The following is a 26,668-nucleotide window of genomic DNA, read 5'->3' as shown; positions in this document are numbered from 1 at the left end:
ACTACCATGAACTCCAGAAATCAGGGAAATATGAAAGACTGATACAAAGAACAGATGACAGCTCACTGACTGGAAAGGAAAGATACTAGTTTTCTTTGGAGGAAGACTCATGGCTTGAACATACTCAGGGAGAAAGAATTTGACCATGAAAAGGCACAAGACCAGAAGGCTGGGAGTCAATGATTAGACCACTCAGTGGACTGGACTGGATTTAACTGGAAATTTGCATAGTGAAGCAGTATAACATCGAGGTTACAGGAAATGTTGGGGTTGAAAGAAGATGATATTCAAAATATTAATACATGGCATGCTAAAAGTACCATTTCAGCAATGGATGTCTTACAGGAATGTGCAGAATGGATTGACTAGTTCAAGACTGTAGTCACGGAGATCAGTTATGGTTATTTAATGCATAAGATGACAAGGACTATCATAAAGAGGGTAATCTTAGGAGTATAAAGTAAAAGATGGCTATAAGTGACACAGAAAGGCCCAGTCACTGGAACTTGGCAACTAAAAAATGAGGCAGGAATGATGGAGGAGTCCAGGGTGACTCAGTTTTAGCCAAGTGGTTGAGAAGCTTGGTCCCGCAGAGAAAAATGGCAAATCAGTCAGGAGGGTCATTTTTCTCTTTCCACCTTGGTGTTAGATATAGTGACAGGAACATGGAAATAAGTATCTAGTAAACTGCTAGAGACAGGGGCTGGTGCTTAGGAAAAAAAGCAAGGACAGAATCTGGGGAGTTATTCTCACAATAAAGCTTATCTTATAAGTAGAAGGAACTCTATAGTTCACAAAAATCTTCCAGACAGTGTAATTAATTTCATCTTTATGACACCATAGTCAGGCGAGATGGCTGTTTCTGTTCCCATTCTACAGAGGAAATAACCAATACTCTGTGAGGTTAAATAACCTATGCAAATCACACTGCATAGAGGAAAGACAAGGAGTGTTTTCTAGCACATTTTAGAGCAAAGAACAGGTCAAAGAAGTGAAAAGGATTCTAATATCTTGAAACTGAAAACAGAAACTGACATGTCCCTTTTCCTGCTCACATAGAAACATGTTACCTACGGTGTTGTTGGCCAACTGTGCTATTCTGCACTGCACTTAGCCCCTCAGTCGTGTCTGACTCCTGCCAGGCTCCTCTGTGCATGGGGATTCTCCAAGCAAGAATACTGGAGTGGGCTGCCACGCCCTCCTCTAGGAGATCTTCCCAAACCAGGGATTGAACCCAGGTCTGCCACATTAGAGGCAGATTCTTTACCATCTGAGACACCAGGGAAGCCCAAGAATACTGGAGTGGGTATCCTATCCCTTCTCCAGAGGATCTTCCTGACCCAGGAATCAAACCAGAGTCTCCTGCGCGTTGCAAACTGATTTTTTACCAGCTGAGCTACCAGGGGAGCCCTCTGGCCAACTGACCATCCCTTAATAATGGCCAGTAATGGGACCTTACTAATTCACATGTAGCAGCTTCAGGTTTTAAGATACACTTCTTATAAAATATTTTCTTTATATCAAACTGATATCTGCTTCCCCAGTGCTTCTAATTATGAATTGGTTCTCCTTCTACCCTTTAAAACTACTATAAAATAATTCCATTTCCTTTTCTATGTCTTCCCCTTTTCAGTGCCTTTCAGACATTAAAGAAAACGATCATGCTGCCCCAAGTTATCTACAGCTGTTTATTGAATAACATGCCTTCTAGAGCTTACAAAGTTCTGGTCATCTACCTTGAGGCAATTTCCATTTTATATTTCTCATAAAATGGTGATGCCAAAGAACCAACCTCATATTCCAGATATGTTCTAATCAGCAGAGAATGCTGACAACCCTTTGTCTTGACCTATCATGATACTAACACATGATCAGATTTCATTAGCTTTGATAGCTACCTCATCAATTACTAAATCATATTAAATTTGAGCATGAGGAAAACTTTAAGACTCTAAAATTTTACTGATGTTAAGCCATGTTACCCCCATTCTTTACTTTGCAATAAAAATTTTATTGTGAATACAGACCTTTTCCTTTTTTCCTTGTCATCAGGTTGGCATTTGCATAACCATAGAAATCATTTCCTTTTCTCTGTGAAGGAGGAGCCCATGGTGTGTGTTATTTATCTGTGTTCACTGAACCACTGAACTGAGGCTTTCATGCTTAGCTTCCTGCAACTTGTTTTCTCTCCTAACAGTGCTACCTCTGGCCTGAGTTTGTCTTACAACATCTTCTATTATACAATGCACTTAAAAGACAAAGGCAAAAAAAAAAAAGATAAAGGCACCATTTCTGCCCTTACAAATCTTCTATTGTTCACTTACTGTCCTCCTAGAGCTGTTAGCAAATGACGCAAAACACTTCATGGCTCAAAACGAACAAGTCAGCTCTGGATCATAACCTGAAACTCTACAGAGACCCTCAGGCTTTTCTCGGGAACAAGCTCATACCTTATTTATGTCTTCACCATATGATTAGTTCCCCATGTATTGAAAGCCTACAGAATAATGCCTTTTTAGTGAAAACATGTCTTCCTATAAAGTTATTAGAGAGTTTCAAGACAAATACTGTACATAGTTTATGCTTTTATAGCCTAACTCTAATTCAGTTTTTACATAAAGTCTTCTAGGCCCTCAAAAATACCCCAATTATATTAAGTCCAGTTACATTCTTCTATCCTAGAGTTTCCTTAACAATATTCCATGGAACACTTGTGTGTCCCTGAGAGTTAGTAGATGTCCTGTGTGATAGGTGTCCTATAGTCTAATAATTTTAAGGACAGGTATGTTAGTGAAAGGTCAAACAGTTTTCCCTACCACTGTGAATCGCACAGCCTTTAATGTATTAAAAAGCTTTGTGAAATCTCTTAACTTCTCAAGGCTTTCTACTTCCTAAAGGCAACTTGTAACTTTCAGGAAGCACAAGGTCAGTAATGAAAATAGAGTGACAGTACTAAAACAGTGTATTTTAAACTGTACCAAAGAAATGGCAGGTATCCCCCACTACAGGAAAGGAGAGCATTCCTATGAAACCTTTCATTAGCTGAAATGACATAGGCAAGAAGCAATTACCTTAGGACTCATCCTGCTAAGGGATGCACAAAATAAATCGAGATCAAGCAGTCCAAAACCATGGCAGCTTGATGCTTAGACGCTGGGTGTAATTCCTGGGTTAGGCGCTGGGTAGTACCACTCTCACTACCCAGGATGTACACTGCCTCTAAGAGCTCACTGCTGTTTTAACATCTCCTCTTTTTTTTTTTTACAAAAGTGAAAATCATTTTCATGTATTTTTTGGTTAGCAAAAACAGTACTAATGTAGGTCATCTACAAAAGTGAAGTGGCATAAAGCCAATTTTCAAAGGATGGGGAATACCTGTACTTCAGTTCTTCTCAAGCAGTTCCTCTCAGTTGCCTAGTGGGACTTTCCCCTTCTTTAGTCCATAGTGGTAAATTATCCGGTGGCTGCTGAAGTGGAAAATGGCAGTGTTAATAAACAAGACACCATAGGTGTCACCTCTTTGAAAGTCTTTATTGATTCCTTCAGCAACAACATTATTTCCCAGTCCTATTGTCTGTCTTTTTAAATTCTCTTTATTACGCCTCCAACATATCATTGGAGTCATTCACTGACAATAACATTTCCTACTTGATCACAGTCCCTTTGGGAACAATCTCTAGGCATCTTTTGCTTCATATCCTTGGAGTAAGTTCTGGTTCTCAACACAGATTTAGTAAATATTTGTTAAGGGAGAAGAGGAAGAGAGAACGGCCAGGAAGGTCACCCCATCACTGATGCTCTGTAGGGTAAGCCACAGGCGATGGCCCTTCCTCACAAATTAGACAGTAATCTCTATTAAGGTTGTCACCATGCTACTCTACATACACTGTGAAAGATCATTTGTTTTAAAAGAGTATTTGATTACTGAAGAAAGCAAAGTGGAATTTTTTTTTTAAATGCCTAGAGACAAAATGACAACGAAAATATGATAACCCAAAAACCTATGGGATAGCAAAAGCAGTTCCAAGGGGGAAGTTTATAGTAATACAATTCTACCTCAGGAAAAAAGAAAAATCTCAAGTAAACCTAATCTTACACCTAAAGCAACTAGAGACAAAAAAGAATAAAACCTAAAGTTAGGAGAAAGGAAGAAATCATAAAGATCAGAGCAGACGTAAGTGAAATAGAGACAAAGAAAACAATGGCAAAAATCAATGAACCTAACAGTTGGTTCTTTGAAAAGAAAAATAAAATGGATAACCCTTTAGCCAGACTCATCAAGAAGAAAGGGAGAGGGCTTAAATCAATAAAGTTAGAAATGAAAAAGGAGAAGCTGTCACAACTGATATCACAGAAATATAAAATACTACAAACAACTATAAACCAATAAAATGGACAACCTAGAAAAAAATGGACAAATTCTTAGAAAGGTGCAACCTTCCAAGACTGAATCAGGAATAATTTAAAAATATAAACAGACCAATCACAAGTTATGAAATTGAAACTGTGATTAAAAAAAATACAGAAAAGGGATCCCCACACACAATTGGTGGTAATGTAAATTGGTACAACCAGTTATGGAGAATAGTATGGACATTCCTTAAAAAAACTACAAATGGATCTTCCATATGATCCAGAAATCCCATTCCTGGGCATATATCTGAAGAAAATCATAATTCAGAAAGACACATGTACCCCAGTGTTCAGTGCAGCATTATTTACAATGGCCAAGACATGGAAGCAGCCTAAATGTCCATCAATAGAGGAATGAATAAAGAAGATGTAAGATATATATATATATATATATATATATATGTATACACACACACACACACTATGAAATCGTACTCAGCCATAAAAAGAATGAAAAAAATGCCATTTGCAGCAACATGGTTGGCCTAGGAGATTGTCTTACTGAGCGAAGTAAGTCTGATAGAGAAAGACAAATACCATATGATATTGCTTATATGTGAAATCTAAGAAAATGGTCAAAGTGAACCTATTTACAAAACAGAAATAGAGAAATAGAGTCACGGATGTAGAAAACAAGCTTATGGTTACAAAGGAAGAAGGGAGGAAGGGGTAAACTGGGAGTTCGGGATTGACAATATAAACACTACTATATATAAAATAACTAGTAAAAACCTAGTGTACAGCACAGAGAACTCTTCTCAGTAATCTTTAATGACCTATATGGGAATAGAATATAAAAGAGTGGATATGCATATATGTATAATTGATTTACTTTGCTATACAACAGAAACCAGCAACATTGTAAATCAACTATACTCCAATAAAAATTAAAAAAATAAGAGTATAACTGTGACACTCATGCAGTTATAAAACTTGTCAAAAATATTATTTAACTCATCAATTAATGAGACAACCAGTAAGATCTTACAATTGGCTCAAAGAAGAATCCCAAGAGCTTCACATAAAGGAAGCAATGTGGAAAGTTGAAATAAATTTGAACACAGGCAAAACAGATCTGGCCACAAAACAGTGATCAGTTGCATCCCACCAGAAATAATTTGCATCTCTTTGGACAGGAGTCATATGCATTTTTATCCACTTTCTACAGAGTTTTACATAGCCCAGGTGAACCTAGTGGTAAAGAGTCCCATCTGGCAATGCAAGAGATACAGGAGACTCAGGTGCGATCCCTCGGTCAAGAAGATCCCCTGGAGGAGGAAATGGCAATCCACTCCAGTACTCTTGCCTGAAAATTCCATGCACAGAGGAGCCCGGCGGGCTACATTCCATTGGGGCTGCGGAGAGTCAGACACAGCTGAGCAACTGAGCACACACACAGCTCCAAGACAGTGAAAAGTGAGGATAACTCAGATAGGTATCACAGACGGAGTGCTCATTAAACACTTTTGCCCATTTCAAAGTTTTTTGCAATTTTTTCTGACAACTACATATAGTCCCAAGAGATCACGAAACATCATCTTAGTTGCAGCTCATTACTCTTACTGTACTTTGCTAACAAGCCTCCACCACTTATGCTCAGGTATGATAAGATTGGAGCTTGTCTGGGAAACAATGAATGGACGAATGCTTTCCCCTCCTGAGAAGCCGCCACGTCGTGGTTCAGTCTATGCTGCAGCTCTCTGCAAGTAGGGTGTGTTATCTCATCTGGTGCTTCCCTGGTTCATTAGGTGAACAGAGCTCCAGAGCTCACCCCACCACTCCTCCAGGAAAAGCAGTCAATTCCAAGCAACACTCCCCTCTCAGTACATTCATTAATACTTTTCCACTTAAGTATCGTATCACATTTCCTGAAGAAAGGAATTCTGATATCTTTTCATCCCCCAAGGCAACTGAAACAATTCTGGACTCTAGCTCTACAATAAATGCTTTCTATATGTCACAATATCTAATATTTATAAAGATCAAGGTATAGAAGATGTTTAAACATTAAATCTTTGTCATCCCTTCAAAAATAAGAAAAGGCTTTCCCCATTTTTCTCTGCCTCCTCTTCATAACCATTGGTGGATTTAAGTGCAATTTGTGTTTTCACCGTGCGCTCAGCTAGAATGGAATGGAATTGTAAGTGACCATGGGTTTTTCTCTTTGAGGAAGGAGTTTGTGATTGTAGCACAGATTCTTCAATTTATATCCCCATTGCCTACTTTCTCAGGCCTGTGCCCTGAATTTTCTCAATATTATAGTCTCTAAAATTATGACCAAATGCCTACAAATGCTCAGAATTTGTTTCTGCAGAGGGAGGAAAACTGAAGTAATTTTGAATTTTCAGTTGACATGTTTTACCTTGGAAATCTCTAAAATAGGCTAGACCAACGACACACAGGAGAGTGTATCAGAATCATTTGTTGAGCTTTTTAAAAACATGCCATTCTGTGAGGATCCTAGATCCTAGTGAGCCAGGCTGCAGTGTGGGTGAGGGTCAGCGTTGTTGGTACAGGGAAAGAAAGACCGACCCATTTATCTAAACTGAACAGAATACAATAAACACGCTATCTATAAATTGCTGGGAAATAACATCCTTAGCTCTATCATATGTCTTAAGATAGATAATCTGCCCTCTGAAGTGATATCTGTGCTTAATACTTGCAACATTAGAAACCCTAACATCCCCCAATGACCATATTTATTGTCAAATATATATCTTCTCTATTATTTAACCTATAAATATGGTGATGTTTTGAGTTTGTTGGATGCCTGTAGCAAAGAAAAATAAGAAGAAAGAAACTGTTTTATTACCTTTCTCAGACACAGTTTAGGGGATGCTGGATTTATAAGGACCACTCTGCATCCTCAGGGTGGCCTATGTGTGTGTACCACTGTGATTAGATCACAGGGAAGGTGGGAGCAGTGGGCACTTGGCCTAGAATTGCACATCAGTATCTGGAAAACATGTGACCAGAAGATACTTTATTTGTGAAATCTGACAACCCTGGATGTTTTTCTCATGCTCTGGAAACAGAAGTCAACAATCGAGTTGACACATTATCTTAAACCTAGCATTCTGTAAGCATTCAGCCTCTATGTCTTCATGATCCCATTTAACTAAAGTTTTAAATGAGAGTAACACTTGAGATACTAAGGTAGCCTGAACTACATGGCGATGACGTGGTAATGGCCGTATGGTACTATGTCTTTGGATCTATCTTATGTTGATCATACTGTATTATCCCATCTGAGCCTCCTGATTATGGCCATAAAATCCCTCATCTAATACTTCTTTCTAAATGCCTCCTCTTACATTGTTTTTCTTTTCTTTCTAGCAATACTTTCATGCTGGAGGAAATGGCCTGAAAAAGAATTTCTTAGAGAAAAGCCCAGATCTTCAGTCTTTGAGATATGCTCTCAGTCTTTATACCCAAACGACTGATGCCCTGATAAAGAAATTCATAGACACCCAAACCTCACAGAGTAAGTAACACATTGGACATGAACAGAGGTAAACTGAATACAACTTAACTTCAATGTAGAAATCATTATAAATAATATCTGTAATTTGACTATAATAAATTAAAGCATCAATATGAAGATTATGATTTGTAAAAAAATTATTCAATTTGTAGAAACTTATTTGATAAATAATTTCAATAATACTGAGATATGCTTAATACTAAAACTGTATGGAAGAATTGACCTTTGCTATTGATTTTAATTTCATAACATTTAGTAAACCATAGTTGTGAATAACCATAACTCTGATATTCTCAAATTAGTACAAAATAATCAGTGTTTATTGGTCTCAGTAACTTCTAAAATACAATAATTCCTCAAATCCTAACTTCAAATGAAAAAAAATCTCCTGCTCTTGGGTTATCAGGAGGGAAATCTCATTTGATCTTAATTTTATAGGAGAAGATTCTAAGTCTTACTTTGAAGAGGGCCAAGTATGTTAGTGGAAACTCAGATCTATTTCATATGGCAAAGTTCCCACCTCATAAGCTTCTAGGATATTACTGTTAAATAACCTGTCTTTCAAGTTGCTTTGTGATTTATTATATTTTGGTAATTACATGCATTTAAGATCTGGAATTTCTGAGTGATTACTGAAAATGTCACTCTAAGTCAAAAAAAAAAAGTCAACTGCAGGCTCAAATTCTAGAACATAATAAATTGCACCCCACTATAATCAAAATAAGGAGGAGGACACAACTTCTTTCATGAGAGATCCTTCCAAAGGAAGCACACAGATTTTTTTTTTCTTGATGAAAATCCTTCAGACTTATCTGTGTTTCATCATGGATATTTTCACTTTTCTAACTGCACTGAAGATAATACCAAGGTAGGCGCTAGGTGGCTGCTTGACCTGTCTAATACTTTGTGCTTTCTGACAGTGTCCAATAAATGCTACAAACACTCCTCTTAATTCAGTCTTCAAACCCAGATTACATCTTAAGATGGTTCCAAAGAGGATAAAAGAGTTGAGGTCATAAGCCCTTGTCAAGAGATACATTACTCTTTGAATCATGATCCCTCAAGGTTTTCTAAACTACAAATATGAATGCAATTCTAACACAACTCATCATAATAGTGTTGTTGCTTTATTCTCAAGAGAATGTGTTTAAAAACTTAGCTTTGCTTTTGTAGGTATACATTATATGTGTATAATGTATACATGTATAATTATACATGCTACAACCCATGTTTCAGCATAGATGTCAAACCAAAAAACTACATATGAATATCAACTTTGGTGTATGGAATTTGGCACACATGTTTGTTTTGTATGAATTGTATGGCAACATTAAAAATATATGGGGAGTGGGGGAGTAAGAGGATTCATTATCCCAATAATCCCTGACTATGTAACTTATTTTAGTCTTGGTCTTTCATTTTTACTTCCCTTTTCTGGCTTTTTCCAGTAATGAAATTTTTTCTGCATAATTGAAATTGGTAAGCTTTAGATATGAAATGACTTTGCCTTTTCTCTGATAGTTACCTTCAAGCATGCTCCATGGAAACTATTCCCATCTCCTCCTCTGTCCCTCCCTTGCCATCCCTCCAGCTGGTCCCAGCCCACCATGATCAGGTCCACAGGACCTGAGGTATGGGGGGAGTTTGATGTGCCCTCTACTCTCCTTCCCCATCATCTTCTAGATAGCTCTCTGCTTCAGGGTATTGGGGGCAGAAACTGAAGGGGAGGAGGCAATGTCTTCAATGTCCCCTTACAGTTGAATCCACACGCTAACTTTCCCAGGGGCCCCATGCTAGGGAACCTCCTATCCGCTCAACCCCAGGTCCCTTCAGGGACCCCTCGGTTGCTGCCTCCTGCAGCACATACCATGGCTTCTTGCTTCTTGAACATCTCCTAGTGTCCAGCCCTCTGGAATGAGGTCTCAGCAAGAAAACTGATGACCAGCTTCTTCCCATGGAGCCCAGTGGAGCTTATATATTCTTTCCACGTTTTTGGTGATCATGAGGACTTCCTCACTGTCACCTGCCATCTCTCTACAACTCTCCTCTCTACCTGCTCAGATAGTTGTTTATACTTTTAAATTGGAGGAGAAGGGGAAGGAAGAAATACTGCTGCCTAATATAGCACAACCCTTGTTCAATCAAAAATGAGGCAAGCCAGGCTCACCCAATTAATAGATGCAGTGTTTCTGAGTTTCTATTTATCTCTTTATTCTATCACAATCCTATCTCAATACTCATTACCATAGACTGAATAATAAAGTGAGCAACAATACCATATCCTTCATAAAATATGAAAAGGAGAGATAAGAGGAAAATTCACTGAATATTAGAATTCTTTATAACACAACCATAATAGAACATATTAAAGGACACAATCTCCATTTTCTGTAACAGACCCTAAATGACTTCCAAATGCCTGAGGCCGGTCCACGTTCTCTTTGTCTTCTAAAGAACCTCAGCTTCCTCAGGTTCTTTAAATGACAAAGAAACATGGAAAAGCTGACTTCTAAAGAGTCTTATTTAAATGGACTGGTCTTAGGAACAGTTTGAATTGGGCTGTATTAAAAGAGAGGAACTTGGGTGCCACTCTTATATCCCTGCAGATGAGTATTTACAATTATAGTGGGATCAACTCTCCCCCTTTTTGTTTTCCTTATCATAGTACAAGGAAGAGTCCAAAATGATCAGATGGGAGTTTCAGTTTCCAGTTTAAATACTATTGCAATTAAAATAATTTTCTAGATTTGGCACAGTATCAAATACCCATGAAGATTTATTATATTTAATTTTTGCTTTGTGTGTGTAATATACTTATTAAAGTATAAAGGAGATAAAGAAAGATTCTGACACAGGCATCAGAAGGGGGCAAAAGAGTACCCCCTTTGCTAGTATTAGCAATGGAGTTATATACTCTCCAATGAATCCAAAGAATGTCTGGAGGCTGCAAAGACCTCACCAGACCCACTCCCATAATTTACATTTTAAGATAACAGAGTTGAAAAAAAAAAAGATAACAGAGTTGGCCAGAAAGTTTAATCCAAAGATTGTCCTCAGGCAGGATACATCCTTGTAAAGACCAGACCTACTCCCATAATTTATGTTTTAAGATAACAGAATTAGCCAGAGGGTTTAATCCAAAGACTGTCCTCAGGCAGGATACATTATTGTTATATAATCCTAAGGAATGTAGAGGAAAAAAAGTAAAAAAGTTTGTCCTTTCTTCCTCTTTGAATATCCCAGACCTCCCTCTCCTTGGGGACCCCTAGACTTCTTATCAACCTGCCTAGGAAATGACTCTCTCATCCCCCCCTTTCCTTTTAGGAGAATTATGTTGCCTAGGGAAAGGGGCGTCGTCCTCATTCCATAACTGCTTCCAAGCTGACAAGGGGCGTTGTCCCTAAATTGGTGAGGGAACATATTCTCCTAATCTTATGTTTTGTTAATAAAATTTAGAAAGACCATGCTGGTGTTATGGTGTCTTTCAAATATAAGATATGAAGTGGGAGCTAAAGCTACACATTGAGAACCGCTTCCACCGTCTGCCTGGGGTGCCCCATCTGGGGTGAGCTCGGGTGTCAGACAGTTAATATCCCAGGAAGCTGCCCTCAGCCAATGGAAGATAGGAATTTTGGCAGATAAGAAAACAAAACTTTAACTTCCTCAGTTGGGAAAACTCTAACATGAGTTCCACACAAACTCCAAAATTCCCCTGTGAGGTGAAGCTCCATCCTCTCTGAGAGGACGCCTTTCTAGGTGGATCCTTTACCATGGAATGCTTGTCTCAGCTTTCACTCCCAGGGGAACCCAAATCCAGGGTCACGCTACTGGAAAGTAGGGATCCAGATTCCAGTTCAGCTACTCTAGATCTATATCCCGTGCTCTTAACCACCACGCCTGCATCTTCTTGATAATAATTAAGTTATAAAGGTCAGATACCCTGAATGAGTGTTCCCCCTTCACTTGAGCTTTTTCTCTCACAAATTCGCAAGTTAGGAATACAGAACTAATTAGAGAAACAACTTATAACACAGTGAACATTATTTGAAAAATATTTTACATTATGATTGATAAAATGCAAACTGATTTTTTTTCTCCTTAAAATCTAACTCATACATGTGCAAGTATTAATGAATTATCATTCAAGTGTTAATCAACATGCTGTGTAAAAGACATTGGAATCCTTTAGAAATTTAACTGTGCTTTTTAAAGTATCCATTTTTTGTTCTCATATTCTCATAAACTCTTCCCTTAGTCCATTTTCTTCTTTCCTTTTCTTTTGTTAAAATGCTCTTTTGCATCTCTTTCTCCGTTCTGCATTATCCTTGTCTGTGTTGAAAATTAATTATAACATTAAATATAAGGAAAAATGAATAATTAATTGGGTTATGTTTTTCACTGTCTTCAAACTGAAAGATATACTACTTTCCTTTGAAAATATTTTTAATTTAACTTTTACATCAATGCATTTGTGGTACAGAAGAACACTCTGTACCTTGTTCACTTATTCTTTTTTTTATTCTTTATTTTCTCTTTTTCAATTCTCTCTGTTTTCACCTTCTCTTCCTCTTTCTTTGATCTCTTTTTAGAATAGATTTAGATGTCCTCTTTTTCCAATAATAATAGAACAAATGATAAGTGGTGGAGTTTCATTAGAAATTTATGAGCCAAAGAGTCAATTGAACTCTATAAATTTGGAAAAACACTCTTCCTTCTGTTCCAAATACTGGAAAACAAATTCAAAATGGATAGATGAGTATTCTTAAGTCCTCAAGTGAAACTGACAGATCAGTTTATAAGAGTAACACGTTTATTAGTCTAACAATGTACTGCAGTAATGAAATACCACTATACTCTGTGAAAGTGCTGCAGTCAATATGCCAGCAAATTTGGAAAACTCAGCAGTGGCAGGACTGGAAAAGGTTAGTTTTCATTCCAATCCCGAAGAAAGGCAATGCCAAAGAATGTTCAAGCTACTGCACAATTACACTCATCACACTTGCCAGCAAAGTAATGCTCAAAATTCTCCAATCCAAGCTTCAACAGTATGTGAATTGAGAACTTCCAGATGTTCAAGCTGAATTTAGAAAAGGGGAGGAATCAGAAATCAAATTGCCAACATCTGTTGGATCATCGAAAAGGCAAGAGAATTCCAGAAAAACATCAGCTTATGTGTTATTGACTACTCCAAAGCTTTTGACTGTGTGGATCCCAACAAACTGTGGAAAACTCTTAGAGATGGGAATACCAGACCACCTGACCTGCCTCCTGAGAAACCTGTATGCAGGTCAGAAAGCAACAGTTAGAACCAGACATGAAACAATGGACTGGTTCCAAATTGGGAAAGGAATTCATCAAGGCTATATAGAATCAAGATCGCCAGGAGAAATATCAGTAACTTCACATATGCAGATGACACCATCTGTCAGAAAGTAAAGAGGAACTACAGAGCCTCTTGAAGGTGAAACAGGAGAGTGAAAAAGCTGGCTTAAAACTCAGTATTCAAAAGCTAAGATCATGGCATTCAGTCCCATCACTTCATAGCAAATAGATGGGGAAACAGTGACAGACTTTTTACTTTCTTGGGCTCCAAAATCACTACAGATGGTGACTGCAGCCACAAAATTAAAAGATACCTGCTGCTTGGGAAAAAAGCTATGACAAACCTAGACAGCATATTAAAAAGCAGAGACATTACTTTGCTGACAAAGTTCTGTCTAGTCAAAGCTATCGTTTTTCCAGTAGTCCTGTATGGATGTGTGAGTTGGACCATAAAGAAGGCTGAATGCTGAAGAACTGATGCCTTTGAGCTGTGGTGCTGGAGAAGACTCTTGAGAGGCCCTTGGACTGCAAGGAGATCAAACCAGTCAATCCTAAAGGAGATCAATCCTGAATATTCATTGGAAGGACTGATGCTGAAGCTGAAGCTCCAATACTTTGGCCACCTGATGCGAAGAGCCAACTCATTAGAAAGGGCCCTGATGCTGGGAAAGATTGAAGGCAGGAGGAGAAGCGGATGATAAAGGATGAGATGGTTGGATGGGATCACTGATTAATGTACATGAATTTGAGCAAGCTCTGGGATATGGTGAAGGACAGGGTAGCCTGGCATGCTGCAGTCCATGGGGTTGCAAAGAGTCAGACATGACTGAGCGACTGAACAGCAAAAAATACCCTGCATTCACTTTGAACAGCAACAAATACCCTGTATTCATTTAACAAATATTTACTGAGTATCACCTCTGAGGTCGCGTACCATAGGGTATATATTCAAAGCTGAACCTAGTGCTATGTACACCAGGTGCTCTACTATGGAGGTTCTCATGCAGAGGTGATTTCGTCCCTGTGGGGCATCTGTCAATGTCTGAGGAGCTTTGATCCTTTCACTGGGAGTGGTGTTTGTTACTGGTATCTAGTGGATGGAGACCAGGGAGGCTGCTAAACACCATACAGTGTACAGGACAGCTTCCTACAATAGGAACTTATCTTTAGGTCTCCAGATGGCAGTAGTGCTGATGCTGGGACACCTTGCACTAATACTAGACTGAAACAATGTGAGAAGTGATGTAACATAAATCATGTTAGAAGAGGGAAAAATTTGACTCAGGTAGACAAAGAAAGGTAGAATAGTCAGTGGAAAAACTGAGTCATGAAAGTAGAAAGAGAAAGGTATTTTGGATGCAGAAACTGTCCAGGGAAGAATATACTTGCATTCTTAATTTTAAAATCCCAATAGGTCAAGCATATCCTCAGTATATTTTTATGAGGAAGCAATGTTTATTTTGTTTTTAAAGGAAAATTCACCATATCACTACTTATGTTTGACCAATAGATAGTGTAAGGAACTCTAAGGCACTTTTTAACACTATTTTGTGTAACATTAGTAGAACTTATATTCAGATTTGTAATAATTACCAAATTCTTCCTCTTGAAATTGACCCTATGGTTTAAATTGGGTAGTTACCTTGAAAATTTATACTTTTTCCTTGTTGTTTCTCAAAGATATGCTACTTACAGTTTTAGAAGCTGGTACAAAATTCATTTCTTGCATCTTAATTACATTATTCATCATCGTTAACAAAAAAGCTTCTCTAACAGCTATTTCATTATACCAAGGGCTTTTCAAATATTTCATACAGTAGAAGACAGTGAAAAATGTACAAAACTTTAACATATTAAGTAGAATTTTTTTCAGTGGATAACAATTTAGAATGAGGTACAGAATGATTAATTGCTGAGCTATCCTAGGTCATATTCTGTTTCCTTACCTGAGCATTTATCACAGTTTGAGGAACTTAAATCTAAAAATCTTTCCAAAGGGAATTTTTTTGTCTAAGTTACAACTGGTTCATAAAGCAAAAAGAAATGACTGTATAAATTGAAATATATGAAATTAAATGTTTTTATTCTGTACTCTATCCTCTGAACTCTTTATGAGCAATATCTTTGAGTCCTTGCTTACTTGAAATTTCTTAAAATTTAAATACCATTTTGATCATTATAATAACCTATTTTCTGCTAAAGTATAGTATATTTTCATGTAAAATGTACATCAAATAGCTACATTTTGAACCTATGAATATGCTTCAATATGTTCATTATATACAAAGCATTATCTCTAATCATGTTGTTCAAATTATAAAAGATACGTTCATAAGAAGAAAAGAAACTCTTTGTGAAGTGGTTTACTGTAGAAAAGATCTCTTCTAATCAGAAATGTAGAACTTAACATTAATGGTATTTAGTTGGCAGAAGAGCTGGCATTGAAATAAAGAGATTAGTTTTAAGGTGAAGGGCCACAGCTGGAACTTCACCTTGATCCCACCTATGGAAAATGCTGAAGAATGTCTTCAGGATATGTGGGGAAATCATATTAAAACCCATTCAGCCATCTTCAATTTAATACTGATTTGAAACCATACTCAGAGCTGGTTTCTCATTTTACTTAATCAGGCTGTCAGAGATCACTAGATAACCAGAATCCCCTCCAACAGACCTATACCATCGTCTTACCCCTGGAACAGTGGGATTCGACTAGCTAGTACTGCCTTCCAAGATGAGGGGTTAGCATTTCTTTGGGGATACAGTGGAAAAACTGAGGAGGATTTGTGTGATTTGGCTCTTCAAACACTGCAGTTGGTCTGAAGACATTCTACTCTAGATGAGGCTCTTCAGTGCAATCAAAGAGCTGTACATAAAAAGCTTAAACAGGAGTGGTGATGTGATATGGTTCTGAGAACACTCAATCCTTTCCCAGGGTAGAAATGTGTTAGATAAGGTGACAGTAATGCTGAGCAATCAAAAGCAAGTTGGCCACCACTGTGCTAGTTTTCCCAACAATCCTGCCAGGTAAGTAACTTCATCCACACTTGTCAGGGTAAGAAATGAATCACAAATATATTAAGAAACTTGCTAAAGTCATGTAGGTGAGTGGCAGAGGCAACACCCTTCCCACTGTATCACACTTAATTTAATCAGCAAAGAAAGCAGAATCTGTCATTATGACTTTCTACAACTCAAGCTCTCTTCTCTGTAGTTTTGAGTAATTGAAGTTGCTTCATCCTCCTTACCTCTCATTCTGGTATGACTAAAGCTCCCTGCTGCCCAGGAGATAATCTTTCAGCTGGTATTGTTTTCATATCAGCAAGAAAATCTCTCCTCAAGAACATCTTCCTTACTTCCCCAGTTTCGTCTCATTCTGAACCCCTGTACTGGGCATACTTAGTGGCCTGAGAATCTTTTGAATGTTAATTGGAAGTAATTATACCACAGGAATCGAGGTTGAAATTAAGCAAATGCATTCTGCTTTCAGAAAGCCCTTTCTATTAACATATAGCCTGATTTCTCACCTCTCGAGTCCACTCTGTGTGTGTGTATATGTGTGTGTGTGCACATGGGTGTGTGTAAGCACAAAGCTGTTGCTACTTTGGTCCTCTCTCTCTTTTCTACTCTTCTCACCCTTGGGCCCACCAGCAGAAATACCATTTTGTAACATTCCCCTTGCACATAATATCATATCATGATTGCTTATCTACATTTCTCTACTCTCCTAATGTAAACCTTGGGAAGATGGGACCTTGCCTACTCATCCTTCAAATCTAAGTGCTCATAACAGTGCTAGATACAAAGGAGGTGAATTTAGTGAATTTTAGAAAAAAATAAATGCTGGAAAGTTAAATGCAGAAAATTTAGAATTATGTGATACGACATAGTCCTCATATTTGAACTGATGCAATTACAAATCTTTATTGAAAGCTAGTGTATTTATAGCCAAAAGGAGAGGAAGAGGGAGAGAAAAGGAGGGAAGGAGAAAGGGGGGAAAGAGAGGAGCTCACAGTTTGATGGCTAATGATGTTCAGTAGTTTCTGTACAGGCAGAAGATAGTAAGTGCCACTGGAGAAACTCAAAGGGCTATATAAAGTTAGATGGAGAGACTTAGGGTCACAACGAACTCATCTTTAGGAGCATTTTCTATGTGTCAGGCTTTGTGCTAAATGCTAGTTAAACTCCAATGAAAGACTGTGCTGAATATCTTTCATTTGCCACCGTCCTCTCTCCCTAGGAGGCTGGGCTGTATGGATTACAACTATGGATTCTCTTACTGTTTGGTTCCCACTGGGTTCAGTCGGTAGGGAATCCATGCAAAGCTCCCTGGGAGGAAAGAGTGAAGTCAGATACTCCTCTCTGATTCCTCGGGGCATGATCCATTCATTCATTCAGACTGACTTTGTCCTTTGACTCTAAGTCTCTAGAAGTTGCCCTCCCTAGAAAACTCTCCCTTTGGATCCCAGCAGCTACTTCTGCCCCTCAGGCTTCAGGGACTATGGGTATTAACAGCGCCTATAGTCCTTGTGTTTTCCTTAACCACCACCTAAACCTTCATAAACAGCCTCTTTCTCAAACCTTCCAAAATGACCCTAATTTGAGTATCCATCTGTTTGCTAATGATACCCGAATGGTTACAAAGGCAAATATTCATGGCTTTGCTAGGTTTTTCTTCCATGCCAAGTCTTTCACTCAGATCATCAAAGACAAGCATTTTAAAATAAACAAGTCAAGCATCAGAATAATTATCTTTTGACTGAGAAAAATAATATTTCATTTTGATGACTGAGCTGTCCAGAATGAATAAAAGAGCATATTAGCTTTTCACTCACAAGGATATTTCCATTATACTGTGGCCAAGTCATCAAAATCCCAGCTCCCACTTTCTCATAGTGCAGTTTATCTGACCCAAAGTTTCATCTCTGAAAACCAGATATCAGATTGAGACAACTGGGAGCCACTGGTGAAATCATTTGCAAAATCTAAGCATCCTCACAGCACAAAGCAGGTGTTTGTTATATGTCATGTAATGGGGAAATTATCATTCTTTGTGCATTCATCTAAGTGTGTGTGTGTGTGTGTGTGTGTGTGTGTGTTTCTAGGTCTGAAAAAGAGTTCTTTCATTCATTTTTAACATAAATAGTTGGAAGATTAATTTTGCTATAACACTACCCACACAACCGTGTGTAGGGGAGGGGCATCTTTTCATTTCTCAATTCAGTGAGAACTAGATCTCATTCCAAGACTATGCAGAATATCAGAGGTATCAGAACACTGCTTTCTCACTTAAAGTGCTGTTAGTTGTTTCTTAAAAGCAGAGCTGTATTTAAATACTTTGTTCTGATAGTAACATATAGACTTTTCTAAAATTAAACAAAATAAAATTTACTTTATCTATAAAACAAAACAACAACAAAATACATGACATTTGGCATTGCATTCAAAGATCTAACTAATAGCCACTCATATTTGCAGTTTACTATAGTTTGTGTGTGTGTGTGTGTGTGTGCATGCTCAGTCATGTCCTATTCTTTTGCAACCCCATGGAGCCCACCAGCTGCCTCTATTCATGGGGTTCTTCAGGCAAGATTACTGGAGTGGTTGCCATTTCCTTCTCCTGGAATCTTCCTGACCCAGAGATTGAAGTTGTATCTCTTGCATCTCCTACATTGGCAGGCAGATTCTTTACCAACTGCACCACCTGGGAAGCCCTTACTATAATTTATAGGCATCTTCAAATAACTTTTTCTTACTTGAGTCTGAGAACAGCCCTGCAGAGTCAGAGGTCACTTGATGGTCTTTTGAGATGGTCATTTCACCCAAGAGCAATAGATGCCATTGAAGTGATGTGAGCAAGGGTATGGCATGGAGAAAATAACTGAAGGGAGACAAGACAAAAGCAGGCGGACAGGTTGGAGGAGGCTAGGCTAATGGGAATAGCTATGGAGACATGTGAGTAGGTTTAAGGTGTAGTTTAGCACTATAATAGGTATGATCTGGTAAAATAGATCTTGTCAAATTAATAAAAATTTAGGATAATAAATTTATATGGTACCAAAGTAAAGCAACTTTTAATTCTCTATGGTGAAATTATGGTTGTTTTCTGCCTGCTTGTAATTTTCTGTACTTTTAAAATTATCAAAGAATGTCCAGATTTTTAAAAATCATAATTTAAAAAGAAATACATGAGAATACATGTTTATATGCAAAGTACATTAGTTCCACTGACTACCAAGGTATAATCAGTTCAAAGTGGTAGGTTTTGATGTCTTTCAGGGCCTTGGATTGTAAATCTGTGAGCTAAAATAAACAGTCCAGTTCAACCTTTGCTTTAGGATTCTGAAGATCTCAAAATTGCTCTGGAGGTAGAATTATATGGAAAATGAAACATGTAAATATATATGTTATATTTGCAAACATATATATGTTATATGTGTACATGCAGTTTAATGATTTGTAAATCTTATTTTATTAAGAAATCGACCAGAGTAAATGTGTAATACATTGATTAAAATTAGCAAGTGCTAAGTCAGTGTTAAAACAGGTGTTCTTAAAAATATTAACACTTCTTTATTATGGGTAATTGTGATACTCTTCAGTGATTTTGTTACTGCTGTTATTTTTAAGATTGATTAGAAAGTGAAACAGGTTAGAATCAGGTTAGAATGTTGGTAATTTTATGGAAACACTGACAAACTGAGATGTCAGAAAAACATTCTTCAAATCACTGAATCAAGAAAGCAAAATGCAGTATAATTTCTCTGTTTTCATTCACTAAGATCAAGTTTTTGTGACCAATGGGGTCAGTGGCATTAACTGAAAATTTCAGGCTATTGCTTCTCACACCCTTTATAACTAACTTCCAAGAAAAGGTATGGGATGTTTTCTCCTTCAGTTATTCCTTGGCACCAGAAGTTAAGCCTTACTATTCACTGTGTGATTTAACTTAGAAAAAGAAATAGCAATTGTGTTAAGTGGCATGGAAATAGTAGATCTCAATCTTTAAAGGTTTAAAGCCAAGCTTGTATAAACCTCTGGCATAAAGGTCACTGCTTATTTATGGAGAAGAAGGGGCAAGAAACTGGTGTGTTAGATAACACCGGGGGTAGGGAACAGTAGTCATGGCCCAGGCATTTGTCCTACATCTGCTTGGCTATATGACCTTGAGACAATTCACTCAACTCTTTAAGCCTCAGTTTTCCCATCTGTAGCATGGATAACATAATTCATTCCCAAGTCCGTTGGGTTACTGGGAGGACCACAGTGGCAATGCACCCGACACACAATCTCGGTGAATGTTTATTCTTACTGCATCATTATTATTGGATACACTGTCTGAAGACGACATCTTATCCTGCAAATGTGAACAAAGAGGAACTTTCTTGGGAGGCAGCTATCTGAGCAGGGGAGTCAGTAATCAGTGAGTGCTCCTCTGGGAGCTGTACCTGCAAGATGCTCTCTGAGTGACTGAGAAGCCTACCATACTGACACCTGAAGGAGTCATTCCTGCAGTTTCTATGAACTTCTCCATATATGCCGTGGTTACCAGTAATTGTATATTTTTTGAATCCTTGCTATATGCACAGAGCACTAGGTTGGGTAGGAGACACATGTGGAAAATTTCCTGCTCCAGGAAGCTTACAGTGAAACTAAAAACAACTACATAAAAGGGAAAAATCACCAGCCCTCCAGGCCACTGAGTTTGAGAACCACCAGAATAGAGTCTGTAAGGAGGACTGAATGGAGGGGAGATGGAAGAAGTAGGTTTGGATCAGGACTTAAAGAGCTTTGATGTTAGGCTCAAGGGTGTAGAGACTGATTTGTAGTCGATGTGAGGCCCAAAAGAAAGGGGTGATCAACAGATCAATCTAAAGTACTCATGGTGTGCCATCTGCTTTTGCATAGGAGGGAGGGAGGAAGGAGAGGAGAGAACTTTTTAGAAAATAATTTTACAGTTTTAAATATTTATAGTCTAAGTACTGTAATAGCAGGAATAGACAAAAGGGAAGAATAAGATTCTGCAGGTCAATACAAACCAAAGCAAGCAAAGGAGAAAAAGTGGTAAACTTAGGTAACTTGTAGATTGGTGAAACCTTCCACTGAACGAAGTGTAGAAGTATTGATAGGGAGCTGTGATAAACTCAATTTTACTTATTTCTGTCAGTGTTACTAGTGGGACATACAAGGAACTATGTCCACTGGAGAGATGGAAGAAGTATGATGAGAGCGGTCAGTCCTGCAGCTCTGTTCAGGAGGTGATGACTGAATCCTGGGGAGTGTGGTGGAAACTCTGAGGAGGGCACACAGCAAGGGAGGATAACTGAAATCATGGAGAAGCTACCACTTCCGGGGAAGGCATGGCCAGAAACAAGATGAAGATCAGGGCAGTGTGAATATCAGTGCCATTTCAGCACTTTTGCTACCAGTGCCTTAAAGTCTCTAATTGAGGCTGAGCACTTGAGAAGGAACAAGTCTGTAGCTCCTTGTGAGTCCTGTGGGTAAATCATCATGCTTGTGATGAAGGCCAACTAGGAAAGAAATACTCATTATGACCATCACTGCTACTAGCCTACCTAGTGTTACACTGTGTATTGGCCTTCAGTACCACTGGAAGAACTTAAGGGTGCTGGCCATTTATATGTACTTAAGAAACGTCTTACCTCACTTTGGGTTTTCTTACAATAAAAGTGTGGTTCTCACATTTTAGTGCACATGAAAATTACCTGCAGGGCTTGTTAAAACACAGACTGTTGGACCTCACTCTTAGAATTTCTGACTCATTGGGTCCCAGGCAAAGTCTGAGAATTTGCATTTGCAACAGGTTCCCAGGAGCTGCTGATGCTACTGGTCCAGGAACCACACTTTGAGAACCATTTTGAAGCCTTGCACAGAAACACACCCTATAGTGAGGCCACCCATAGCTCATTTAAGGCATTAACTACAAACTAACTGCAGGCAGTTTTTTTAGTGTCTTCAGACTGAAACCTCTAGATAAAAGGAACATGAGAAGCATAGAAAGAAAGTATAGAGTCTTTTTCCAAAATGTTCTTTTTCCAAATGAAAGTATGTGTTTTACAGCCCTAAAGGAAGATCCTCAGGTAGACACTACTCACACACACACACACACACATGCACACACGCACACACACATGTACACACGCATGCACACACACCCACGCACACACGCGCACATGCACACGCACGCACACACGCCTGCACGCGCACACACACACACACCCCCAAAAAGGTAAAATACAGAAAAAATATTTTCCTATTTGCCTGAGTTGACATTCAGCCCTGCATATTTTCCTTACATTTTCCTCATATTTCAGCTTTCAGTTTAAATGGCATTGCCTTTTTAGTGTTATAGGGGAACCTAGAAACTTGATTACTGCCTGTGATTCCAAACAAAAGGGGTTATTTTCAATTATTATCAGTTCAGTTTTTATGAACAATCTTATGTGATTTAAAAGCCAATTTTTGTGGGAAAACTTATCTGTTTACCTATATGTTTATAGTGCAAAATTCTGTGATAGATTTAGAATACATTAGATCCTTCTAGCTCTAAATTGCATTGCTGTCTTGTAGTATAGAGTTACACCTCATTTCATTTTCCACTTGAAGTCATTTCATTCCTTTGGTTTACAAACACCTTGAATTCTCTTTAACTGAAAAGATGAGGTAACTTGATAGAGCATTTGCCTTAGCAATAATAACTCCCAAGGTAGATCAAACTAAACAGAGCAAAACTATAGACAGCATGTCTTACATCATTTGAGAAAGGAAAGAACATGGGCTTGAAAGGCAGGAAAGCCACTATGAAGAAATTCAAAAGAATGTAAGAATAGACAGATGTACTGGAAATACAAATAAGGATCAGTTTTTCTTTTCCTTTAGAGAAAACCATTTGGAAATTAGCAGGTAGATGTAACAGTTACTTAGATGGCAAGGCTAGCGAATCCTAGAAAAACATGGTCCAAAATGTCCATTACTTAAAGCATGCCTGAATATCCTCTCAGTGACCCTATAAGCAACATGAGACTATACCCATTCTCAGAAGACAGGGCTGAAATTGAGTGACTTGTAAGAGTTACATCGATATTAAATATAGAAATGGTCTCAAATCCAGATTCTTCAAAATACAAACACAAGGTATTTTCCACTGCCCAACCCACTAACCAAAGCTTTCACTGAAAAGTTGATTTTTCAAACATTTAGAGTAATGCTCTGGACATACGAGTAAAACTAATTTTGGTCCGTAGTCATTTCTGTTTGTCATTAGCTGACTGTTAGTTACTTGTACAAGCAGCAGAACTAAAATGTAATAAAGTCTAGTAGAACTTCTTTTTATTTGTGTGGATAAATAGTAACAGAGATAGTTAACTATAGAAATTAATTCAACATCTGCCTAAATATTTCCCCTGGTCATGGGGCGTGTTTGAGAGGTATAGTTAAAAACAGAATTTCCTCTCAATCTTCGGGAAGACAGGAACGAGAAAGGTAAATATACAGAAGAAGAATCAACTATTGACTCAGGAATATAACTAGGCGGGCAGATTGTTAAAGTCGTCAATCAATAATAATTTACTGGCAGCAAGGCACTTGTTTATCAGTTCACTTATTCATTTAATCAATATTTAACCATTCATAGATTCACTTTACACACCCTATGGCTGGACACTACACAGATAATTTATTTCCTTCCAGCCATCATTTTACTACCACTATAAACGGTATAAGTCTATTGATTGGGGTTCAAACTTAGATTTCAATTTCTGACTTTTGTGTCATTCTGATTTGATACAATAGCCATGAAGTGACATGACAGACAGAGAGCAGAATGGCAGAATCTCCTACTAGTGCCGTTCAGAAAACCCATGAAATATTTATAAGACCTGAGGTTTTATGTGCTCAGAGTCTATCGTGCAAAGCTACATTTCTTTTCAGTTCTTAAAAACCAGCCAGCAATTAATGCAGCTTATGCAAAATGGCTTGTGTAAAAAGGCAATCTGAACAGAACACGGCTTTGCAATATTTTAAAAAATTATGTAGTTTTATAACTTTTATAAAACGATAGGCATTTCTGTTAGGATGGGGTTCTACCCTAGAGGTAGATGTACCCTGTCCCTTTCCCCAGGCAAGCAAGCTTCCAGGGAGGGTGAGGGAGGGTAAGGTGATTCTGAGCCTCCTCCTTCCAGTTCCCCACTTTGTTTCTCCACCCTGCACATCCCCTGTATATGCAGACAAGAAGTACCTTTTTATTCTAGTCAGGTAAAAAAAGATCTCTTCATGTAAGTTATTGATATATTCAGGAACACAATCATGAAAAACAAAAGTGAAAGTGTTAGTTGTTCAGTCATGGCCAACTCAATGGTCTGTAGTTCACCCAAGCTCCTCTGTCCATGGAATTCTCCAGGCAAGAACACTGGAGTGGGTAGCCATTCCGTTCTTCAGGGGATCTTCCCGACCCAGGGATCAAATCCAGATCTCCTGCACTGCAGGCATTCTTTACCATCTGAGCCCCAGGGAAGCCCAACAAAATCATGAAGGAGAATCTAACTGGACATTGTTTAATGACTAATTGAGGCATCTTAAAAAAAAGAGGAGAAAAAACAGAGATGATATTAGTTCTGTGTTTGTCATACTAACTTTCAGAAGATAATAAAATTGGCCCTGGGCACTGACTACAGGTGAAACACTTTAGCCTTAGGAAGTTGGATTTTGTCTAACTCCTGGATCAGGCTGAATCAAAGACTAAAGTTTCCTAGATAAGATGGTGCAGTGAAGAGTCCTAGAACCCAAAGCATTATCTGCTCAAATACAAAGGAAATGCTAATATTTAAAATCTGTTTATTTTCTGAACTGAATTGAACTTTCCTCTGCAAGTATGGTCATATTATCAATTTATTCAAATCCTGGCCCTGTTGCTTAGTAACTATCTAATGACATTGGGCACGTCATTCATTTATCTTTGCCTCAATTCTGTCACCTATAAAATGAGGATAAGAATAGTACCAAGGGCTATGGTTGGTGAGAAGATTAAGTGAATTAATATATGTAAAGTTCTTAGAACAATGCCTAATATAAAGTAGTAAATACTTCATAACTGTATTCTTAATTATAGAACTAGTGATAATTTATTGTTTTGTTTAAAATAATTCAGTTGTGTTTTCATCTTTTATTTTTCCAAGAAAACTATCTGGAAATACACTTCTTAGCATTCATGTTAAGACTAGTTTTAGTGATGCAAATGCATCACTTAAGTGTATAACATTTTTCTCCAGAAATATTTAAAATTCTTGGACAGCTTTTTATTCTTTGGTCATTTGAACAAACTCAATTTTCAAATGACTTATACTTGATATTATATAGAAATGTAGTCTAACTGAAAGATAATCATCTATTTCACTTATTATTCACTTGATCTCTTGAAAAAACAATTAGAGTGCTAACAGTTTTTTTCTTATAGCATAACAGATATTAAATATAAAAAGGGATTTAAGAACATTCTTTCCATGAGAAAAATGTCTTTACTGGCAGTGATAGTTGTCTATTGAGTGTTTGGTTTTAATGTTTTGACTGAACTAACTGGAAGTTTTGGTCAAACATCCAATATGACTGAGTCTTGCTGAATTGGACTGGGTTTGAGATAACTTAATGTTAAAGTTCAAGCCAGAAATATGAGTTCCATTTAAGAGATATTTACCAGAGTGCTTCTTTTCAGTTCAGCTCAGTCACTCAGTAGTGTCCAACTCTTTGTGACCTCATGGACTGCAGCATGCCAGGCCTCCCTGTCCATCACCGACTTCCAGAGCTTACTCAAGCTCATGTCCATCGAGTCAGTGATGCTATCCAACCATCTCATTCTCTGTCATCCCCTTCTCCCACCTTCAATCTTTCCCAGCATCAGTCTTTTCCAATGAATCAGTTCTTCACATCAGGTGGCCAGAGTATTGGAGTTTCAGCTTCAGTATCAGTCCTTCCAATGAACATCCAGGACTGATCTCCTTTAGGATGGACTGGTTGGATCTCCTTGCAGCCCAAGGAACTCTCAAGAGTCTTCTCCAACACCACAGTTCAAAAGGATCAATTCTTCAGTGCTCAGCTTTCTTTATAGTCTTAACTGTCACATCCGTACATGACTACTGGGAAAACCATAGCTTTGACTAGATGGACGTTTGTTGGCAAAGTAATGTCTCTGCTTTTTAATATGCTGTCTATGTTTGTCATAGCTTTTCTTCCAAGGAACAAGCATCTTTTAAATTCATGGCTGCAGTCACCATCTGTAGTGACTTTGGAGCCCAAGAAAATAAAGTCTGTCACTGTTTTCATTGTTTCCCCATCTATTTGCCATGAAGTGATGGGACTGATGCCATGATCCTAGTTTTCTGAATGTTGAGTTTTAAGACAACATTTTCACTTTCCTCTTTCACTTTCATCAAG

At 38.0% G+C, this 26,668-nt stretch overlaps 1 protein-coding gene across 3 annotated transcripts in view; it reads left to right on the top strand.

Annotated features, from left to right (window-relative positions):
• UNC13C (unc-13 homolog C) overlaps window positions 1-26,668 on the top strand; it is a 655,668-nt gene that overhangs the window by 596,012 nt on the left and 32,988 nt on the right. For all 3 annotated transcript variants that reach the window (XM_070469257.1, XM_070469256.1, XM_070469255.1), the window contains one exon: window positions 7,753-7,900. In XM_070469257.1, the coding sequence (XP_070325358.1) occupies window positions 7,753-7,900 (148 nt within the window). The remainder of the gene's footprint in view (window positions 1-7,752; window positions 7,901-26,668) is intronic.

This window comes from Odocoileus virginianus, chromosome 6 (assembly GCF_023699985.2).
Source record: "Odocoileus virginianus isolate 20LAN1187 ecotype Illinois chromosome 6, Ovbor_1.2, whole genome shotgun sequence".
Lineage (NCBI taxonomy): Eukaryota > Metazoa > Chordata > Mammalia > Artiodactyla > Cervidae > Odocoileus > Odocoileus virginianus.
This window is presented reverse-complemented; position numbering and strand designations above follow the sequence as displayed.